Source organism: Pelodiscus sinensis, chromosome 4 (genome assembly GCF_052426305.1).
Source record: "Pelodiscus sinensis isolate ZL-2025 chromosome 4, ASM5242630v1, whole genome shotgun sequence".
In the NCBI taxonomy this organism is placed as follows: domain Eukaryota; kingdom Metazoa; phylum Chordata; order Testudines; family Trionychidae; genus Pelodiscus; species Pelodiscus sinensis.
This window is the reverse complement of record NC_143055.1, coordinates 117,615,281-117,631,620: the sequence shown is the minus strand read 5'-3', so window position 1 is coordinate 117,631,620 and position 16,340 is coordinate 117,615,281. Positions and strand designations below refer to the sequence as shown.

At 48.3% G+C, this 16,340-nt stretch overlaps 1 protein-coding gene across 5 annotated transcripts in view; it reads left to right on the top strand.

Moving 5' to 3' along the window:
- Positions 1-5,431: 5,431 nt before the first annotated feature.
- SMARCAD1 (SNF2 related chromatin remodeling ATPase with DExD box 1) overlaps positions 5,432-16,340 on the top strand; it is a 90,316-nt gene continuing 79,407 nt past the window's right edge. For 2 of the 5 annotated variants that reach the window (XM_075929608.2, XM_075929606.2), the window contains exons 1-3: positions 5,433-5,588; positions 6,117-6,389; positions 15,998-16,166. In XM_075929608.2, coding sequence (XP_075785723.2) covers positions 6,149-6,389; positions 15,998-16,166 — 410 coding nt within the window. In that variant the 5' untranslated portion in view covers positions 5,433-5,588; positions 6,117-6,148. Of the gene's footprint in view, positions 5,669-6,116; positions 6,390-15,997; positions 16,167-16,340 lie in introns of all 5 variants that reach the window. The other 3 variants (XM_075929609.2, XM_075929610.2, XM_075929607.2) reach the window with 3 other exon arrangements.

Here is a 16,340-nt window from a genome sequence, read left to right as displayed (position 1 = left end):
CAAACTAAGGAGGATTTTAAAATGGCGGCCGGACGGGAACATGCAAATAAAGCCCAGGATATTTAAATCCCGGGCTTCATTTGCAACTCCGGTTGCCTGATTTGCCTACCTCGCTTGAAGTAATGAGCTAGTGTAGACATACCCTATGGGAGTTTATTCCACAGGCAGGGGAGCTGAGAGTCTGGATGGGCCCTTTGGCAAGATGGAATGGGCCCGGCTTCATCCTCCCAGATGGGGTGGTGTGCAATGTGCACTCTAGTAGCAATTTAAAGGGCCTGTGGCTCCAGCTACCCCTATTAATACAGCAGCAGTGGCTGTGAGCCCCAGGTCACTTTGTAGTCCCAAACCCCCCTTTGGCAACTTCCCCCTTTGGCCTTCCATTGGCAGGCCACCCCACAGCCTTTGGTTAGCCCCTAAGAAAGATGTCTCCTGAGTGGATTCACTCTTTTGTAAGTTACATTGTGCCAGGGAAGAGAAATTGTTGATTACAGCAGGAGCGGTAAAAGTGCTCTAAAAGTGGGATGTCTGAACTGTGGCTCTACCTCCAAGCTGCACCACTTTTAAAACTGTCGCTCCACCCTTGTTCTGGCACCCCTTGATCATAATCTTCAACCTGGAACGTTATTCAATCTCTTATATGTCCTGAGTGTCTCAGAGGCCCCTAAAGGTGAGATGTCTGACCTTGATTCATAGTCTATGGGAAACAGCGGTAAGGAGCAAATGAGAGGTTTGATGTATTTGTGATGACTAGTGTTGCTAAGGAGACACACTACAGCATTTGGGACTGTTGAATTTCCTAAGCATTGAAGGCTTGCATAGGAACACTGCATTACTGGAGGCCAGCCAAAAGGTGACACAGCCATCACTAACGAATGCAGCTCGTCATTTGCTATGTCAGGATGGAGCCTCTGGGACAACTAGCACATACAGTGTTACTTGCAGATGCTGCTATAAGAGCTTAACATCAGTGGGGAATCCAAGAGCACGCGGATTCAGCTCTTATGCCAAAAAGGAGCTCAACTGTTGCTTATGTTTATCTCTAACACAGAAGGGCTATCATGTTCAACCAGCTTAAGTGAGGTTTCACCCAACCTCCTATTGTAACAGTACTTTCAATCAAAGGAGATTTCACTGTGGCTTTTCTTTGCTTAAGTTGTTTCAACCAAGTGTTGTTCACCCATGAGTTTATTTCACCTGCAATGGGCCATCTTAGTGACAGAGTTGAAGGATAGATAATACTGAATATTGCTAGCACCTCTTCCGTTGTCTGACACATGCACTTAGTGGACATATGTAAATTTTGAATATGACCAGAGAGACATCCATCTTTATGGGACTCTATAGATGATGGGTCTAATAATAGAGGTGCAGTTTCCCCATCCCTACTCAGTGGGCACGTCCCTCCAAAAAGGACTCAAACTGCTGTAACTCACTACCCCTGATCTCTGCCACCTCTCTCAGGCTTGACAACAATATCTGATCTGGTCGATAACAATCAGTGCTTCAGAGATGTCCAGGATCCTAAAAATCGATGTCTGTTCTCTATCCGTTGTCAGCAGATCATTCATCAGTGCCACTAAAGTGGTTTCAGTTCCAGCAGCCACCATCCCAATTTCAACGTCCTATCACATTCTTCCCTGATTGGCAAATTCCTTATTTACTTCTAGCCTATGCTACATTTTCTTACCTATTCCCCACCCACAGCTGTGTCTGCTTTTCAGATCTCTACAATTCCCCTTTCCAGTCTTCTTTTTCCCTCTAACCAACAGAATTTCTTCATCATATCTCATCCCTCTTCAGATAATAACCTCAAAGCATTCCTGCTTTGACTTCCTCGGAAAGTTTCCAAATATCCTTGCCATATATGCTGAACTGCCTTTTATCCAATCATACGCTACTTCTGCAAATTTGTCCTGCTTGTGTTTATACAATCCCTCCAGGCCACATCTGTCCTTGTTCACTGTTAGTTATTATTTATACTCAAAGCTAACCTGAGGCAAATTCCTGTTTCAACTCATCTCTTTTGTCTATCTTAAATATTACCTAAGCCTTGTTTTGGAGATAATAAACCTTTATGGACACCTCCATCAGCCTGTTGGGTGCAAGCACATAGCTTGTATTTGTTGTCTGGTCCTTGGACTTGCAATAGCAGAGCAGGCCAGACATTTTGAATGTGTTTCCATAGCTGTACAGAGATGGGATAGCAGAAGAAATTTCAGTAAGTTTATTAGGCACTGGATTTTCTGGTGAAAAAGTGGGTGTTGTACTGGGAAGACATTTTAAAATTCTGCCACTTGGGAAGACTTCCCCTGCTCTTTTTCTCCTATTCAAAGAGGAGAAGGGATAGAATGTTGCAGTAAGTTTCCAGGGCAATTGGGAATGACAGTGGGGGAGTGCTCTTTGCCTCTCCTGACTTACCTCAGGATTTGTTTAGCACCAAAGCTAAGAGTGCCAAAGGAGGGGAAAGCACTGGCATCACGAGGCCCCTGGGAAGGAATAAAAACGACATGATGGGCTATGATGTAGTCAGCAATACCTAGTTTCAAGTGGTTAGTTAATTTTGTTTCTTCAGTGCTAGAATAAAAGCGAGGAATATATTAATGAACAGAAGTGAAATGAGCATTGGAGGAGTTTTGTGGTAGAGTGGCCTCCAGCACAGGTCCAGCTTTCAAACCAAGGATGTTAGATATTGTGTAATTGAATAGTTTTGTAAGCGCATAAAGTATTATTGGTTACACAAATATTTGACAGTCCCCAGCAGTGGGGCTGACAGCCAGTGCGCTCTGGCCCCACTCCTGGGGAGTGCCCTGCCACCCTGTGCTGCTGTCTATTAGAGGCAGCAGTGCAGGGTGGCAGGCAAGAGCTGGTCCACGAGGGGAGCTGGTTTAAAAAACAGCTCGCCTCGCGGACTAGCTGCCTGCTGCCCTGTGCTACTGCCTCTGATACAGAGGTAGCGAGAAGGGATGGCAGCAGCCCCATGGGGGGGGATCCAAGGTCCCCACGGACAGAGGCTTCTCTGCATTCTGTGGAGCAGCCTCGGTTGGTGGAAACCTCAAACCCCCAGCAGCCTCTGTGTGTGGGTAGCTCTGACTCTCCATGGGATGCAGAGCAGTGTCTGTCCACAGACAGCTCAGACCTCCCTGTGGACAAAGGCTGCTTCGTGGCAGCCTCCTGTGCCATCCTCCCCCACCCCCCATGCTGCTGCTTCTCAGAAAGGCAACAGCAGGGGGTGAGGGAGCAGGCAAATCTGGTATGTTCTTGCGGAGCCTGCTGAAATAGGAGGAGATAAGATAAGAATGGCCATACTGGGTCAGACCAAAGGTCCATCCAGCCCAGTATCCTGCCTGCTGACAGTGGCCAATGCCAACTGTCCCAGAGGGAGTGAACCGAACAGGTAATGATCAAGCGATCTCTTTCCTGCCATCCATCTCCACCCTCTGACAAACAGAGGCTAGGGACACCATTCCTTACCTATCCTGGCTAATAGCCATTAATGGACTTAACCTCCATGAATTTATCTAGTTCTCCTTTAAACCCTGTTATAGTCCAAGCCTTCATGACCTCCTTGGGCAAGGAGTTCCACAGTTTGATTTTGCACTGTGTGAAGAACTTCCTTTTATTTGTTTTACACCTACTGTCCATTAAGTGCATGTGGTTGACAGGATTCTCAGCTTTACACTAATGTCCCTATTTCAAACTGCTCCAGGCCAGTAAGGTGCCATCCAAGCAACTGGTCTAGGCTTATCTGGTAGCTGAGTCGACTTATCATATTTCTCCCTCCTCCCCTTTGCTGTTTCTAATATAGAGGCAGCAAGGTTGGGGAGGAAGCAGGAGCCAGTGCTGGGAGGAGCTGGCTTAAAAGCCAATTCTCTCCCCTTTCCCGCACTGTATGCAGTTGGCAGGTGGGGAGTAGATGTGCAGCAGCGTTGCAGCTTTGCCTTTTAAATGTAGTAAGAGCTGCCTGTGAGTTACCCCCACTGTGGCTCTGCAGTTTAAATGTAGTAAGAGTTGGGCAGCAACTGCAGAGCCACAGTGAGGGAAGTGAGCACCCTCCCTTCATCGATTATGTTGAAAACAAAAAATGTAGATACCATGTAGATTCAAGCATGGAGGGTTTATTACACACAGCGCTGGCGGAATGCCATCTTGCCACTTGGGCTCAGAAAACACTGCCAAGTAAATGATTACAATAGACTATATGGAGAGCTGATGGGCAGAGAGAGAAACGATGGGGCGGCAAGTTCCCAAGCCCCTGGATAGGTTGTAGCAGCAAGATATTATGAGCCAATAAGCCAAAAGTCTAAAAGATTACATAGTAACTCTGCTCACGGCTCAGGTTAACACAATTGCTAAACACAAGTATATGTATCCCTCTCCCCTCCCCCAAAGTGTGAGGCATACATCCCATATATTCCAATTGGGATATGTAGGAGTGGCAACGGTGCCTTCCAGATAGGTGATAGGAGTGGTTCACAGGTGCTTGTCTAGGTGGTGTAAAGCAAAAAACAAAACACAAAGTAAGCTACACAGAAGCAATAGTTTATAATGTTACAAAATTAGCAAGTTGGGCTCATGAAAGGGGGGCACTATCTCTAGTTCCTTAGCAACAATTCCTGGTTGGCCTTGAGAGAGCAGCTGGGTGTCTCTTTCCCATGCAAACTGTGGGGCTCCTCACAGGGCCGTAACCTTGAGTGTATATGTGAAATTCATGATAGTAGTAGCCAATTGTGGCTTTTCGTTTAGCGTTGCGCTACCTAGTTTATAAGCAGACAGGGCTGCTGTTCTGTGTCCGTCCTGTTTTCTCAAAGCTTCCTATGATCTGTTTTGATGTCAGCTAGGCCGTGTCTCTCTGCTCCAACTGAACAGCAGGCTTTGGGGGAGGGACAGCTTAGCCACAGACCATAATTTAAGGTTTTACCTATGCATCAAAGGGCTACTGGCTACAGTGGCTTAAAACCCTGTTCCTACCACTACTCCATTAGCTGATTCTCCACCATTTAACATCCCTAGTGCTCACCCCAGGCGCATCACAGCCAGGGGCGCAAAGATGCAATAAGTAACACTATGCCACTGCTAGAGGAGAGAGGTGGATGCGCTAATATAAAGGAAGGGGGGGGGGACGCATCATAAATATTTTGCCCAATACCGAGCGAGAGCAGGGTGGGCTGGGGGGGCGAGTAGCGGGCGGAGGAGCTATTTTGCTGCATGGGCGGGCGCAGCGCCACTGGAGCTTGCGAAGGTGGCTGGGCAGGGGCATCCCTCCTCCCCGGGGCTCGCCCAGCGCAGGCCAGGCGGGAGCGCTGGCAACATTCGGCCCCGTCGCACCCCCGCGCCGCTCGACCTCGTGGCAGACCAAGCCCCGCCCCCTCCGCCCGGCCCGCGACCAGACAGCCATTGGGAGACGAAGGCAGGCGCGCGCTTGAAGGCTGGGCGGGGTAGGCTGGGGAGGAGGCGCGCTCCGGCACGCGCTCGGGAGACCGCAGCCAGCCCCAGGGGAGCGGGGGCTACTGGGAAGTGGTGAGGTCATCACCAGGCGCGCCTCTGTCGCCGCCTTCTGACGTCGCCGCCGCGCTTCGCCTCCGAAAAGGGTACTCAGCCGCCGGTGCCACCCCTGGCGCTGCTGCCCCGCGCTGCTCGCTACCGGCGGAGGCCGAGGCAGCGGCTGCTGGTGCTTTGCCGCGCGCGGTAGCCGGGCTCGGAGCCGCTTTGCAGTTTCCGCTTCGTCTCCCCCCCCCCCTCCCATCGTCGGTCCCTCCCCGCCCGCTTTTGTCTTTGTCAGCCAGGTGGCTCTGCCCGGGTGAGACAGGTGCGGGCGGGGCCGCCCTGCGGGGGCGGATTGAGCGCGGGAGGGGCTGCGCTCCCTCCCCCCCCCCCCCCGCGATAGTTGACGTTCTCTCCCCCACCTGGGCTGGTTTCTTGCCTTCGGCCAACAATGCCTGTCCCGGGCCCCGCCGAGTGGGGGTGGGGGAAGGGCCGCCCTTGGGTTTCCCTCCTTCTGCAGCAGCTTCTGCGCCTGCTTGTGTCTGGTCTCGGTGCCTTGTGGTTTGGAGTGAGCCATGGCTGATTGCCTGGCCTCCTTCCCCCCTAGAGTCAATCCTGTCTCCTCTCTCTCGCAGACCCAGACCAGCAAGAGCTATAGGCTGAGGCGATGAGTCTGTTTAATCTGGACCGCTTTCGCTTTGAGAAGAAGACTAAAAAGGTGGAACAAGAAAATCCACCTACTCCTCTTCCCCCAGCTGAGATACCCTCTGCGCCTTCTCCTGCTGCAGCAGGCAGTGCTGCTGGTGGTGATAATGGTGGTGGTGGTGGTGATGATGATGATGATGATGAGGTTACAGATGACAGCAGCAGGCCAGATACTCCAGCATCAGATGTTACTGAGAAAACTGGTGAGTTACATGTTTTGTGTTTAGCACAAACATATTGTCAATGTATGAGAGTAAAATGTCTGCCGCACTTACAGTTTTTCTTCAGTACTTCCATCTTCTCAGCTACCGCTATTTCATAATAATTGCCTTACAAATATCACAGGCTCTGCCATCGTATTTTCCTTTAAAAAAGTGAATAGAGGGCAGAATCAGGATTTAAAAGATCAAGCGGGGAGTCTGCTGAGAACCAGTAATGAAGTGCTTCATTGATTAAATTTCAAAAAAATGCTTGAAGCCCTTTTAGATAACACATGTACTACTCTCTGTCTCTCAAGGAAAGTATTCTAGAACCTTCAGACAACAGACGATGGTATATCCCTGATCCAGCCAGGCTGCAGTGACCCAGGAGAGCTGCAATTGGGGCCTGCTCTGGCTGGACTAGAGTATCCCTGACCACTGTGTGCTGGGCCAGGCCCACCGTGCCTGGGGGCTGCTCTGGCTGGGCTGGAATGCCCCCCCCCCCCCGCCTGCAGCAGACCCTTCGGGGCTAGGACAACCCTATGCCTGTGGTGAACAGGGGGCAGTTCCAGCCTGCTGGTTAACTGTAACTGGTAAGCATCACCTGGTAAATGTGATGTTTACCCGTTAGCCATTCACATCCCTAGTCAGTATATTAATGTTGGTGACTTTTTGTTTGCTCTTAGTCCTCTTTTCCTTTTCATCCATTGATATGGTTGATTCTCTCTACATTTGACTTGCCTCCACCCTTGACTCTTTTGCTTCTCTCTTCCATCAAATGGCCTACTTCTGCTTTGTCAGTACCAGATTCCTATATTCCTATACTGCCTGCCCCAGCCCAACCCTGTTTCGGGAAAGGGTCAAGGCACCACATTAGTACTGGGGAGAGAGGCAAGGGGCACGTGGCTCCATGTGCTACTCCTTTTCGCCATCACCACTCCCTCAGCTCCCATTAGCCACAGTTCACCATTTCCAGCCAATGGGAACTGTGGGGGGAGAGGGGTGATGGGTGAAAGCAGGAACAACATGCCAAGACTCCTTCCTCTCCACATAAATGGGGCCATCCTGGCTACTTCTGGGAACGGGATGGTGGCATGTGGCTGGAGCAGTCAGGGAGCCTGCTGATTGCAATCAACTGAGAGATTTCCTAGGAAAGACCACTTGATCATGATTGACCAGTTTGACCGCTGCTCTATGCTGACAGAAGGACACTGTCCCATTGGTGTAGTTAATCCACTTCCGCTAGAGACAGTAAGTATGTCACTGGGAAGAGCTCTTCCACTAATATAGTGTTGTCTATACGGGCATTTTGGTCAGTATAATTACATTGCTCCTGGATGTGGATTGTACACACATCCCTGAGCAGCATATTTATACCAAAGTAATTCCACAGTGTAATTCCATAATTCCAGTCTCAGATGGTAAATTATGTGAGGTTGGATTATCTTTTGGTTCTGTGTTTGTACTTGATCATTTGTAGGGATTCTGGGTGGTGGTGGTAGTGGTAGGAGTTTAAGCCAGGAGACTCGTTTATCAGTTACTGGGTTGCCAACTTCACTCCTTTTTGGATCAGATCTTCAGATTAATCAGTGAAGATGATCAAACTGTTGTAATAGTTTTCAATTAAAAAGCAGTCAATTTAATAATCACATTTACATTTACCCCAAACCATGCAGACATGCTGAGCCAGCACTGATTCCCTGCCCCTGCCTCCCTCCCTCTCTCCCCTTGGCTGTGTCTGCACTGGCACGATCTTGCGCCAAAGTGCATGTATGAAATCAGGGCTTCTTGTGCCAGAACTCTGACACTCCCGCTCAGGAATAAGCCCCTTTGCGCAACTGTTCTTGTGCAAGAGGCCAGTGTGGACAGGCAACATGAATTTCTTTCGCAAGAAAGCCCTATGGCTAAAATGGCCATCGGCACTTTCTCGGGCAAGAGAGCATCCACACTGCCATAGATGCTCTTGTGGAAAAGCACAGCTTGCATATGGCATTGTGGCTGTGTTCTTGCACAAGAACCCTTGCACAAGATGTATTTGTGCAAGAAACCGCCAGTGTAGACATAGCCTAAGAGTTTCCTCGCATGAGCAAAATGAATTTTGTGTTGTGCACCAGTACTGAGTTCATGTGGCTTGTTTGGATGTGCCACTATGACACTCAAGTTATTAATAAATATTTTTAAACCTTTACCTTTTCTCTCTGCTGCCATGTCTCCTCCCCTTGTTCCATCAGCTCCCCTGGTGCCTGCTGTCTCTCAACTCCTCACTCTCCTCTGCTGTCCTGACTCCTTCCCTTTTCACTGCCCTCAGCCCTCCTGCAACCTGCCCCCCTCCACCAGCCCTTCTTTCCTCCCTGTGCCCACTCCTCCAGTAGCCCCACTCTGATCATGTGAGCTACCCCTCCTCATCCCCTCTTCTAACACCTCCCTCTACAAACCTCCCCTGCGTCTCTTCTCTGGTGCTGGTCCCTCCCCTGCAGGTGTCTGCCCTTCTGCTTCACTCCCAGAATCCCCTGGCACCTGCACATTCCCTTAGCCCTGCACCCTCCTGGTGCCTCCCCCTTCCCTCACTGTCCCTACCTCCTTTGCCTTCTTTTTCCCTGATGCCCATCCCCTCACCACTCTGCCCCCGTTCCCTCATGGCCCTGTGCCCTCACACATGACTTGCTCCATCCCAACCTTCCTCATGCCTACCCCTTCTTTCAAGCCTTCTCCCAGCACTTCTCCCTCCTCCCTATAGCCCCCAATGCCCTTACTCTCTCCTCTCCTGGCATCACCCTGTACCCTTCCCACTGACACCTCCCCTCCTGCCCTTTTCCTCATTGTCTGCACTTGGCCCCCTAGCATTTGTCTCTCCTCTAACCTGGCCTTTTAGTGCCTTCCTCTCTCTTCCCCCTCTCCCTTCTCCCTCCACACAAGCCCCTTCCTCTCCCAGCCCTTCCCCTTCCTTCTGCCTTCCACTTTGCGGGGCTGGAGTCTGCGCTCCGTCCCCGGACTCCGAACCCGCAACGCAGCCGCACGGCGCAATGCAGCGCCCAGCAGTTTTAAAATCCTGGGCCGTGACATTACATCACGCCCGGGCATCTCCCCGCCTACCGGTTTGAGCATGCCGCGCAGGGCAGCAGCATCCAGCAAGGGGGAGCTCAGTGAAGAATGCGCATGGCGGGGACGGGGGAAAGATGCTCTGGGGCCGGGGTGGGAGGATGCTCTGGGGCGGGCCGGGGCCCGCTTCAATTCCAAATATTGGTGGAGCATGGGCACCACGAGCCCATACAACTCGCCGCCCATGCTTCTGCTGGTTAGCCAGCTCTCTCTCTTTCACAGGGGGCGGGGGAGTGCCGGCTCCTCGCGGAACCCCTAGTTTTGCTTCGCGGAACCACAGGGTTCCCCAGAGCACCAATTGGGAAACACTGGTCTACACGCATTTCCCTCCCCCACTTGCTGTATCAGAGGCAGCAAGGGGGAGCATCAACAGCTCCGTGGTGCTGCTTGCTCCCCCCTCCCAACACTGCATCCTCTATCAGAGCTCACCCTCTATCACAAGCAGCAGCAGGGGAAGGGCTGCTGCTGGGGACCAGCCTCTGTCCTCAGCCAGCCGGGGCTGCCATGGACAGAGGCTGCTTCGCTGCGCCTGCACCCACCTCCCTCCTGCAGCAGCCTCTGTTAGCAGGGAGCTCGGACCCCCGTGGACAGGGGATGCTGCCACCATGTGCAGCTGCAGGGCGGCAGGCAGCCAGTCTGTGCGGGGAGCTGTTTTACCCTATATCTAACATCGCTACTGTGCAAATGCAACAGTTTCCCCATTCCCTAACATAGAATCATAGGTTTGGAAGAGACTTCAGGAGGTCATTGCGTCTAACCACCCATGCTTCAGAATGTTCTTAGATTAGCATATGAATGAACGCACTTGTATAGTACTTAAACTAATGCAGGGTTTTGAAATTTAGAACTTGATTTGGTCTCTATATAATGGACAATCCATGCCAAGTGTAGTGTATAAAGATATATATTCCCAGTGTCCTTATTGATGAGTAGATGAGCTCTTGGTTTCTCGACCAGTTGGATTTTTCTTGTGGCATTAGGCTTGATTCATAGATACAGTGAGTGGCAATAGTTGAGTCCATTTGTTACAAAATAGGGATGTTACATTTCAATTCAGCAGCTAATTTCCATCAGCTACTTGATTAGTTGACAAAGAGGAGGGGAGACTCTTGCTATCCCAGCTGTGCCTCTGCCTTTTAAATGTAGTGAGAGCTGCAGAACTCTTACTGGGAAGAGCTGTGATTGCATCGATGCGAATAGTCTTGCCACCAATGCAGATGGTAACTTTTCCACTCCATCCTGTTTTGTGGGGTTATTGTTCATGTGCTTCCATACATCTTCCATAAAGGATCCACCCAATGTGCTGGAGGCCTTCCTCTTGTTTTTTACATCTCGTGATACCAATGGATTATAGTGCTGTCCATCTGTTGTCTCTCGATCTCGCTATATTGGCCAACCCATCCCTTTTTCCTGTCATACATAACTTGGATGATATCGTGAACACTACTTCATTTGTGCAAATCATTGACGGTAACTTGCCATAGCCTACTCACACCCACCATGAGTCTTTCCTTTGCTCTTCGGATGGTTTGCAGCTTTAATTCTTCTGTAAATGTCGTGTTTAGGTGGTACAGCCATACAGCATTACCGGAAGGATACTGGTGTTAGAGAGAGGCTTTTGTGGGGGTGGAAAGTTTGATATAAACAAAAACACTATGCAGACTCCCAAAGGCAATCCAGCTCGACATCCTCCTCCTGCTCAACTCTGGGCCCAACTCCGTTGTGCATCTGCAACGGTTGTCCAAGTTATACATATTGATCCACCAGCTTAACAAACAGTCCATCTAGCTGCATGGTGTATTCTCTGAACAATATGTGTTTTTCATCCACTTAGTTTTTATAGTGTTGATGGTTAGGCTAATCTTCTTCACATTCTTACCAATGTCAATGAGGAGGGTTTGCAATGTTTCGGTTTTTGACGCAATTAGGATGATGTTGTCTGTGAAAAGGAGCATCTGAAGAACCTTGCCATCAATCAGAAATCTGTCTTTCACTTCGATCTTCAGCAGGACATCTTCCAGGATGCTGGCCAACAACTCTGATGAACAAACGTCCCCCTGCTTTACGCCTTGCTTAACTTCAATGATCAAGGGATCATCAAAAAGCATGATTTCTGTAGTTGCATCCATCATGGAATCTTGAATGATTCTAACACACGGGAGATGCCCTGCGAAAGAAGAGCACTTAAAGCTGCATTTTGTTCCACTGAGTCAAAGGCTTTTTTTAAAGTCAGTGAACATCAAGCATAGTGGGATCTTTTACTCTCAACACCTTTCGGTTATCTGTGTGAACACAAAAACATGGGCCACTGTGGAGAATCCCCTATGAAAGCCTGCCTGTTCCCTTCTCGTTTTTTCCTTAAGGGCACCCTCAATACGGGCATAGATCATAGATACAGGAATAATTTATGCAGGGTTCTTACTATGTTTAAAAGACAGAGGCACAACAGTCGGGACTCTATGTGAGCGGGGACTGCTTGAGTCCCCACTTGTGTCATTTCCCCCTCTGTTCCCCTCCCCCTGAGACGGTGCTGTAGGGAACTGGCTGTATCAGAGGCCGTGCATTTGGGAAGGGGGGAAAGCAACTAGTTAAGTAGTGACTCAGCTACCCCATAAGCCTAGTCAACTAGTCGCTTACATCCTTATTACAAAAGCATGAGTCGCTGGGTAGATTAGCATCAAATAGGTGCAGTCTTCTCACCAGACCCAGGTTGAAGGATGTTTATATAACCAGCTTCATTTGGGTAAGCAAATGCAGTGAAGTGTCTGAGAGCTGCAGAGTGTCAGGCCACTGTAACAATCAAAGATCTTAGGATGGAGTTGTTATGAAGGAAGAGAAAATTCTTGTGTTCATCTTAGGAATGTAAGAAGTTACGAAGTAACCAGGCGGCTTATCAGTCTGCTTAGAAAGTAGCAAGTTAACAGCTTGGCCAGAGCAGTCTCCCACCTGTGGCGGTTAAACAAAACATTTAACCGGTTTGCTATTTTAGGCTGGTTTTTTTTTTTTTCATCCCTAATTCAGCTTTAGCCAGCTGTTCTTCATCCATGTATTCTCTGTAGTATATTGCAGGTTTCTCAGTATGGCAAACCTTGACAGAGAGATACAGTAGTTTGTGTTTGCTCCTTACACTACAGCCTATTCTGTCTCACTAGTATTCCCAGTGGATTCACATGGATGTTAAATTTGAGGGAGAGAGCTGAACCATGTAGCAATTGTATTTTGTAACAGCAACTCAGCTGCTGACAGGAAAAGCACACAGTAAGCTGGTAATGGTTTAACAGAGAACTTGCTTAATATACCATCTGTTTTTCAGAACTCGTCTGTTGTCGGTCATTGCCTATTGTCAGAGTTCTAAGAAAGCAAATATTAACATTCACTTGATACAAAGAATATTGCTGTGAGCCAATAGAAGCATGGTAACACTGTTTTCTCTTAAATAAATTGAAGTAGATGGATAAAACTGGCTTGGTCCCTGATCATGCCTTTGGATCTGTGTAAGTGAACCATTTATGCCCGCCAGAGCCTTCTTGACTCCAGTGGGACTCATTAAAAGTGAAAGTGTACAAGAATAAAGATCCAGTTTCAGGATTACAGCCTTAATTAGTGGCATTTTTAAGGGATATATGTAATTACCCATACTTCACACTTAAATAATGCTTTAAGTTTTCAAATTATTTCACAAAATGTCATTACTTAAGTGATATTGTGGCATAGCATGGTGTTATAACTAACATTTTCCAGGTATTAGTTACACTTGTCTATGCATAAACCAGAAGATTATTTTCAGGGTCACCAGTTTAAATCAATTAGTTGTCTTATTTTAAAGCATAGTAGAAACATGCATTCTCTTGTTTTAAGTAAAGCTGTAATTTATGATGAAAACAGTTTCGAGTAGTAGGAGGGTGTGTGTGTGTGTGCGTGCACACGCGTGCGCGCAAAGTTCTCGACAAATCAGTGTAACTAGTTTCTTTTATAGTTTACATGTAACTAGCTTACATTGAGTGCTTTGTATTATTTTCTTAGTAATTTACTTTGCTTTGTTTGTTATCTTTTTGACCACCTTTTCTTCGTTAATAAACTTATTTCTGGTTTATAATATAATCCAATTTATGTAATTTCTGGGGGGATGAGAGGAAGGAGGTGAACTTCATATAACTTTGGACTTGTACCCTGAAAGGGATGAGCATGTGGGTGCTGCAGTAAGTGTCTTAAACTGTGTTCCTAGAGCTGATCTCGGGGTCTATATTTTCTGCAGTTGGGTCTGGGCCTCCCTGTGTCCTTTGCCAGAGGAGGCCTTAGTGTCTGGCTTATCAAGACAGTGTTCAAGGAGGGCACCGGCTGGCAGAATAGGCTGACTCAGTGGTATATAAGTACTTCAGTTGACCTCCCAGGGGTTCTGCCCTGGCATGGGTACTTCCTTTTTATTTTGTCAGAGGTGCACTGAAAGTGCTCTTAAAGAGAATCCATATGGTGGATCATCATCAGAACATGAAATATGTGGCAGAATGCTCGTAAAATAGAGCAGGAGACGTATAGTTTTCCCCGAAGGAGTACAGTCACAAACTAACAGGCACCATCATCATGGACGTATGTCTCTTGGAATGGTGGCTGAAGCATGAAGGGGAATACAAAGTGTAAGCACATGTGAATGCCTGTTCTCTCACACAGGTGACATAAATAAGTGGGCAGCACAATTTCCCATAAATGTGAACAAACTTGATTGAATGAGCAAGAAGTAGGACTGAGTAGACTTGTAGGCTCTAAAGTTTTACTTTGTTTTGATTTTGATTGTGGTTATGTAACAAAACAAATCTACTTTTTGTAAATTGTTTTTTCATGATATAAGAGATTGCCTTACAGTATTTGCATGAGGCGATTTCAAAAATACTATTTTATTTTATTGACCGTTATTTGCACTGTAAAAGTGATAATGAAAATATCTAGTGAACATAGACTTTGTATTTTGTGTTTGTAATTGAAATCAATGTTTGAAAATCTAGAAACATCCAAAATATTTAATATACTTCAGTTGGTATTCTGTTGCAATTAATTTTTTTTAGGTAATTGTGTGAATTAACTGCAATTTGTCAACAGTGCTAATAGAAATTGGCATCTGTTTCAAGTCTCAGCAAATCCAAGATGCAGTTAGTCAAGTAATTAATTGGTCACCTTAATCATGAAGTCACAGGTGTCACAAGGTGGATTATAACATTTTGTAACTCAGCAGTTATTCACTTTTAATAGCTATGTTAATGTTTTTGAATGGCTTTTGAGATTAAAGCTACAGGCAGTCCCCGACTTACGTCGGATCCGCACTTACGTCGGATCCGCACTTACGTCGGATCCGCACTTACGAACGGGGCTTTCTCGCCCAGGAGGTCGGGGCGAGAGAGCCCCATTCGTAAGCTGCTCCGGTGCCCCTGGTCTGCTGGAGACCGTCTCCAGCAGACCAGGGGCACCGGGCGGGTTCCCGCGCTTCTGAGGCTTTGCCAGAGCAAAGCCTCAGAGGCGCGGGGAACCGCCGCTGCTGCCGCTTCAGTCTGGGTGCCTGTGGTCTGCTGGGGACCATCCCCAGCAGACCACAGGCACCCAGACTGAAGCGGCAGCAGCGGCGGTTCCCCGCGCCTCTGAGGCTTTGCTCTGGCAAAGCCTCAGAGGCGCGGTACCCCGCTGCCACTGCGGCTCTGCTCCCCGTGTCCCTGGTCTGCTGGGGGGGGGGGGCGCAGCTAGTGTGCTTCCCCCCCCCCCCCAGCAGACCAGGCTTTTGTTTTGGACTCTGGGGCAGAGCAGCTGGGGCGCTGCTGATTGGTCCTGCAGCGCCGCTCTGGGCACTACTGGACCAACCCGGCAGCACCCCAGCTGCTCTGCCCCAGGTCCTGATTCAGCTGCTGCTGGTCAGTTTCAGCAGCAGCTGAATCAGGACGCCTGGGGCAGAGCAGATGGGGTGCTGCTGGGTTGCTCCAGTAGCACCGAGGAGCGGCGCTACTGGAGCAACCCAGCAGCACCCCAGCTGCTCTGCCCCAGGCGTCCCCAAGTCAGCTTCTGCTGAAACTGACCAGCGCTGACTACAGGAAGCCCCAGGCAGAGTTGCTCTGCCCCGGGCTTCCTGGAATCAGCTGCTGATCAGTTTCAGCAGCAGCTGACTTGGGGACGCCTGGGGTTTTTAAGTTGATTCTGTATGTAAGTCAGAACTGGCGGTCAGTTTCAGCAGTGTCTGAATCTGGACGCCAGTTCCGACTTACATACAGATTCAACTTAGGAACTGTAGGTTTGTTCTTATCTTGTACGTAACCCAGGGACTGCCTGTATTGCGTATTTAAGCATAGGAACTTGGTCTATTGGAGAACGTAAACAAAACTCAGAGATTCTGGGGAGTTGTAAATGCATCATATTATTAGCTTTAATCAATGATTTTCAATGAAGATCACCTTGGTGGTGAGGCTTTAGTTGCAGTGAAAGATTTTCAATTCATAATTTACATTATCTTCATTTCCCCCAAATGACTTGTAAAGAAGACTCCAGTGTTCCAGAAACTCCAGAAGCAGAGAGGACAAAGAAGTTACTGAAGAATCAGAGAGGTATACAATACATTGATGTGTCTTCAGATAGTGAAGATCAAGGACCACCAAACTGTTCCAGTACAAAACAAGACAGTGTTCCCTTGAGCGAGGTGATTGTAATGTAAGTCTTTACTGTACCAATATTCCATAATATTTATTATCTTCATATGTGAGTTCATAAATGTTCTACTTAAAAGTTCATTTCATGTATGCTGACTAAATGCCATGTTGGTTTTGAATGTCTCCATTAACCAGGCTATACTGAGCTTTCGTCTCAAAAAAGTTACCTCTTTAA